The sequence below is a fragment of the Paramormyrops kingsleyae genome, chromosome 15, assembly GCF_048594095.1.
Source record: "Paramormyrops kingsleyae isolate MSU_618 chromosome 15, PKINGS_0.4, whole genome shotgun sequence".
NCBI lineage: Eukaryota > Metazoa > Chordata > Actinopteri > Osteoglossiformes > Mormyridae > Paramormyrops > Paramormyrops kingsleyae.
Genome location: NC_132811.1, coordinates 23,721,268 through 23,727,572, shown reverse-complemented (window position 1 = coordinate 23,727,572; position 6,305 = coordinate 23,721,268). Strand labels below are relative to the sequence as shown.

The 6,305-nt window shown below is 41.5% G+C and overlaps 1 protein-coding gene across 2 annotated transcripts; it reads left to right on the top strand.

The window, feature by feature from the left end:
* Positions 1-211: 211 nt before the first annotated feature.
* Positions 212-5,781, top strand: zranb2 (zinc finger, RAN-binding domain containing 2). Of its 2 annotated transcripts, XM_023840482.2 has the most exons (10): positions 263-399; positions 1,138-1,190; positions 1,285-1,393; positions 2,311-2,393; positions 2,488-2,564; positions 2,778-2,921; positions 3,011-3,168; positions 3,707-3,793; positions 4,170-4,322; positions 4,599-5,781. In XM_023840482.2, exons 1-10 carry the CDS (start codon positions 332-334, stop codon positions 4,663-4,665), a joined length of 999 nt encoding a protein of 332 aa, XP_023696250.1. In that variant the 5' UTR covers positions 263-331; the 3' UTR covers positions 4,666-5,781. The 2 variants fall into 2 exon arrangements, with proteins under 2 accessions (XP_023696249.1, XP_023696250.1); XM_023840481.2 differs by lacking the exon at positions 4,599-5,781 and having other exon boundaries at positions 212-399; positions 4,170-4,574.
* The last annotated feature ends 524 nt before the right edge of the window (positions 5,782-6,305 follow it).

The window sequence follows — 6,305 nt, the reverse complement described above, 5'->3', positions numbered from 1 at the left end:
ATAGGGTAAGCTTCCACCTAACGTCATTTCAAATGAAATACAGAGGGATGGGCAAGGTGGGACCCATTTATTCAGCGACAGCCGCCAAAACGTGCAGACTAAAGGACCCTTTACGGCTGTCTTTGTATGTGCCTGATTTAAATAGAACTGGAATAGCAATTTAGTAACATTACTGCGTTTTGACTAAAAAGCATATGGTGTCTTGTTTTAAAACATGGTAAATACAATTTTCACATACAGAATATGGGATTGTTTGGATAATGATACAGTAAGATTCAGTACACACGCGTCTTAACCCAGCTCCTTTATCCGGACGTCAGCGGACAGCCAAATGGAGGGGAAGATGTCGGGGAAGAGTTTTCGCGTGAGCGACGGCGACTGGATTTGCCCAGATAAAAAGTAAGGAAAGCGCTGATTTCTCTGTAAACTAATTATGAAACTCGCTTATTGAAACCATATGGTATTGATGTCGTTTAAAAAGAAATGGCGTTATGTAAGGCAGAGGCGAAATATGAACGGCTGGTTCGCACAGCCCTCTAGCTGACAGGCTACGTGACTTTAACGAGGCCTTTCACGTTGCAGTTATCCAGTTAGCTACCTAGCTAGACAGTAAGTTCGCTTTCATAATTTATGTAGGTGGATTACTAGCTGTATGCTGTACTCAAGACTTTGCATGGACCCGTTGTCCTAACCATGAACTTAACTACCTATCTGCGTGTATTAATTACAAGTAGAAGTACATCCTCCTGTATAGCTTGGTATTAATGATCCAGCATTACAATATGTCGGTTTGCTTACTTAAGTGAAAGTTATTTTTTATATGATTTGTACACTGGCATGGTCTGTCTTCTGTACGAGTCGTGCCGTTGAACGTAAAAAAATTAGGGTGCCGTTGGTCACCCATTAGGTCTAAATCGTGGTTGTTTTTCAGACGATTTCTCTGAATGTAAAGGTATATAAAATTAATGATACACATGTATTAACCTTAGCTACTATACCCAAGTAGGTTTTATGGCTGCCTATATGTTTGTGTTTCAGATTGTTTCATGCACATGTGATTTGTCTTATCTCTGCAAAGTATAATTGTAAAATATAAATGTATGTTTTTGAAATATGTACATTTAAATTTGTTTTTAGGTGTGGGAATGTGAACTTTGCTAGGAGAACAAACTGCAACAGATGTGGCAGAGGTGAGGCCCCCCTCCCCCTCAGCAGCGTAATACATGTGTGAATGTTAGTGTTGAACATCCCTGATTCATTCTTTGTGCATTATGCCTCCTGCAGAAAAAACAACGGAAGCGAAGATGATGAAAGCAGGAGGAACTGAGATAGGGAAGACCCTGGCGGAGAAAAGCCGGGGCCTTTTCAGTGCCAATGACTGGCAGTGTAAAACGTGAGTCGTTCCCCTAAGGCTTATTGCGTAAATCTATTCACCACAAGTGCACAGTGTTTGATATACGTGTAACAGCTTGCACATTTATGTATTTCTTAGTTTTGGAGACCTTAGCATAAAAAGTGTTTCTCAGAATCCTTTCATGAATTTTTGTTCTCTAGTATTATAAAATAGTTAACCACTCTGTTATCAAAATCAGAATTCAATTTATTAGCCAGGTACAACTGCATGTACTGTACTAGGAATTTGTTCTGCCAGTATTGGTGTATATATTCACCATGTCAAACATAAGTTACGAAAAATTATATAAGTAGAATGTATCATACCCATATTAGAATGGAAGGAAGTTTCTCAGCCAGACAGATTGTTAGTTATGATATCTAGTATTGATGAGTAAATATACATACAAGTAGCTGTGTTTGGTAGGAGACAAAGTAGTTTTTTTGGCTGGTGTCGTCATCCAAATGGCATGGTTCACTGTCATACAAATGAATAATAAATAACACCCCAGTGCCAATAGTTCCGTACTCACTAGTGTTTTGCTGAGCTCACCTGGTGAAAACCTTTGCATGATACAGCATAGGTAGGCAAAAGGAAATAAGAATGTTTGGAGGCTGTGAAGGGGTCCTCACTCCATGTGCATGCAGTAGGCTGTGTACAGTCTGAGAGCCTAAAGGTGAAACAGGCAGGATTTTTGATTGGCACCAGTGGATTTGGGGTGGGCTTAAGAGCAAATAAAACTCCTATGTTATCTGCTTGCATAAGGGATTTCTAAAGCATGCAGCATTTTTGTTGCACTGTATGTTTATGCAGAAGCAACAAGAAGTTCAGCCAGGGCTGTATCTGTCACATTCAGTTAAGTTTCCTTTGTACGTCTGGGTTTTAGCAGCATTGCTTTCCTTTCCATTTTTTTCCAGTTGTGGAAATGTGAACTGGGCCCGGAGGTCAGAGTGTAATATGTGCAACACCCCTAAGTACGCAAAGCTAGAAGAGAGGACAGGTATGCACGTTTTACACGTTGTGAAATGTATACATCTGTGACTCACTGTACAGTCAGTTTGTTGTTAACAGATCCCATCTTGTAATTTTAACAGGCTATGGTGGTGGTTTCAATGAAAGGGAGAATGTGGAGTACATTGAACGTGAAGAATCTGATGGTGAATATGATGAGGTGAATATCTTCACTAGTTTACAGTAAAAGAGGCAAATAATATATATTCCAGTTCATTTTAATTGGTCAGAATATCAATTAAATACAATACAATATTTTCAAATATTGGTTGTTGGGGTTTTTTTTGAGTTTATATAGTTATATACTAGTTAAGCTAAGGAAGTATGTAGCCATAGAAATATTTCACTAATATTGTTCTTCTCTATTTGCAAGTTTGGCCGTAAGAAGAAAAAGTATCGTGGGAAAACCGGCAGCCAGCCCGTTTTGAAGGAAAGCACTAAAGATGAACCAGAGAATGATGATGATGATGATGACGACGAAGAGGAAGAGGGAGACCTTTCGAAATACAAATTAGATGTAAGAATTCTGATCTTTCAAAGAACAATTATTTGAAAAAACAAACTCTTGCCGTTTATAAATTTGAGTTGTGTATATCCTTCTGGGAGGATGATGATGAAGAAGAAGAAGATGATGCAGACTTATCGAAGTATGACCTGGATGCCAGCGATGAGGATGCCAAACCTGCTGCGAAGAAAAGCAGTGGGTCGGGCTCATCACGTTCCTCTTCCCGCTCCTCCAGCTCCAGCTCACGGTCCAGGTCCAGGTAAACGGGTACAGGTCAAGGGTAACTCCAGGCAAAATGTCAGTATCAGCGCCATCTTTTTCTTCAGATCTATCCACGTTAATATTTTCTCTGCAGTCTTTTCCCTCACACTTTTTAATGCTTGTGTCCTTGTCCTTCCCCTCCCCCACACCCAAATGCGGCAGCCTAACTTTAAAGTAATCTTTTTTATTTCTGGTTGTTCATGTTACGTAACCTATGAGTTGACCAAAGTGAGATTCTGCCACCACTTATTCTTAGAACTTGGCATGAGTATCAATTTCCTGTGACGCACGCCAGGGAACCTGCACTCCTGAGGAATTATATTTTTAATGTGTACTTGCACACTGCTGGTCAGTGAATGTCAGATGAAAATCTGCAGCTTTAGCTCATGTGTGATATACCTTGAAATGTGTATAACTGTCCATCTCTGTTTGGAAAATTGATTCCCTCCTTTTTGTTTTGTGCAGTTCTTTGTTGTTTTGCCTTTCTTTTTTTTTGTCTCCTGGAAAAAATATTGGATAAATATTCTTTCTTTCAGGTCCCGGTCCAGAAGCTCATCCAGTTCCAGGTCGAGAACCCGTTCCAGCTCCCAAGACCGAGCTGGCTCGCGTCGGTCCAACTCCAGGTGAATTAGGTGACACGCACTCTTACTGGGAGAGTGTGTGTGTCACAGCAGAGGGAGCAAGAACTTTCCTGTCTTGAGCCTTTTTGGACCAGCCTGCCAGTTTGAGGGATTTTAGCCTGTAAATTGGCTAACAAGTCTACATATTGACAGGAACACAATCTGCAATATTGGGGGCTTCAAATTTTAAAACTTAGCTGTTGGGATTTACAAAATCTGTGGCTGCAGTCGATATTAAAGTGTCATTCAGTGTTCCCTTTAACGACTTCTTCTCCAGTGAATCTACGTCAATCTAAATGTTGAGGTCAAAAGTGTCCGTCGTTTTTCTTTCACTAATTTGAGCACCTATGATTTATCCCCTTCCCCTGGCCTCCAAAAGCTCAAGATCTCGGAAGGGCTCATCCTCCCCGAGAAAACGGTCTCGCTCCAGCTCCCCTTCGTCTTCGCCTGAACGAGGCCAGAAAAGGAGTCGCTCAAGGTCCTCGTCTGGCGAAAGGAAAAAAAGGCGTTCTAGATCTCGATCGTCTGAAAGGTTTGGGTTTATGTGGAATAAGCAGTGGTGTATGTTTGTTACTGATCTGTTAGGTTATCTCAATCTTTCACCCAGGGAGGGCTGCTCTGTGTTCAGAATTAAAGGAGCATGTACTTGAGTCGGGTGCTTTGAAGTGACCCATGAAGCCAGGCTTTATTTGCCTGCACTAGGCCAGTGTGCTTACCTGCCTTTCAATCCTTTGTTTTTGTTTTTTTCTTTTCTCCCCTCCCCCTCCCCCGATCTCTCCCCTCCCCCTCCCCCGATCTCTCCCTTCAGGCATGGAGGCTTTTCATCTGGATCCTCCCATTCAGGATCCCAATCATCAAGTTCAAAAAAGAAATAAATTTAAACTTTCCCTCCCTTAAAGAAAGTTTAACTCAGATCTGCGTAGATCTAAATCACAGTGCATGTTGTTTCCAATTCAGATAAGTTGTTGATGCTGTTCAAATCTGCCTATCAATGGCGGTATTTGCTGAGGTGTTTTTGGGGGGCAGGGAGGGGGGGGGGAGGCGTTAATCATCATTTTGGAAAATATGCTTAATCTCCTGCTATCTGTACGCTGTCCAGTTTTAAAACAAACTCCAACAGTTTAAGGATCATATAGGAGGCACCATAGTCTCGCTAGATGAAAGTAGATAGAAATGCTTAAGGCCGGCTATGAATCTCTTGCAGTCCAAATTATATAAGACTAATGATATTTGGCTAAATCGTACAGGAGTAAATGTTAACTTAATCTAAAAAAGAGGTTTGGCAATCCCTAAACTAAGTCTGCTTTTACTGATTTTTTTTTTTCCCCCTCTTTTTTTTCGTGGTAGGGTTGGAGTTGGGGGGGTGTCAGGGTGGGGGGGGGGATGTACTGATGAGACTTTCCCAGACCTGATTAGCATTAATATGGCAATATAACATTTTACTTAACTGGGTGACTACCCATGTTATTGCTAATGCAGGTTTGTATGAGAAGGGATCTGGTATTTTTCATGGGGCCTGACGGTCTTTGGTTGCTTTATTTTTGAACCAAGGTAAGTATGTTTTTTAACTACTTATTACCCCTTTCACACCTGACAGTAACTCCTGCAGAAAGTTCAGTGACCATTAAGCCATGCAGTTTAGTGCAAAGACACTAACTTGTCCTTTTCCCGCATCATGTGGGCTTGTGTGTTATTTTCTGTTCCTTAATTTTGCAGCTTAACAGCACTCTGAACATTTTTTGTCATTGCCGTGTTAAAAAGCCCTGTCTCTGAGTAAGTCATAGAATAGAAATATTTTTACTGTGAAGACAAGAATCCCTGCTCATTCCTCTGCCCTTTTGTACAACTCCATAATTAGTCTATGCTGAATAAGGTAGTTTAATGATCCTTTTTTCTATGATACCCGTAATAGAATGTGGTTGAAATGGTCTTTCGATTCCTTTAAACTGCAATGTAAACAACATGTAAATAAAAACCTGTCAACAAATTCAGTCACTGTGGTTTTCCCCCTTATTAGTGATGTTCCAGCTGTCATATATCCTCATAGCTAAGCTTATTCAAAACACTGGTTTTAGGTATAAAGACTGGCCCTGCACTTACCTGTGACCTTGAAAGCACCCCCCAACCCCCCCCCGCCACCCTCGTCAGCTGGGCTCTGAGTGTACTGCCCCTCAGCAACCGTAGGTGCATGTCCAGTTTGCAATATGGTCATGGGGATCAGGTGTTTCGCTTTTTCTGAAGAATGGATTTAATGAAGAAGCTGTTTCAGCCCAAGCTTCATGTGGTCTGAAAGTTTCCTCTCCTGGCCCGTAATGACATGCCATAATAGCATCGGGATGGCTTTACGCAATAAGCTCAGTATGACATCCAGGCTGCAGTTATTGCTGCAGCTGCCACCAGCCCTGCTAAAGCTTGTCCTTTCTCTACCTTCCCTGCCAGCCCAGACTTTTGTGTATCCAATGCCAGCTCAGTTTCTCTGTGCCGTCTGTCACACAAGCCTGTTCAAGGAGGAAGG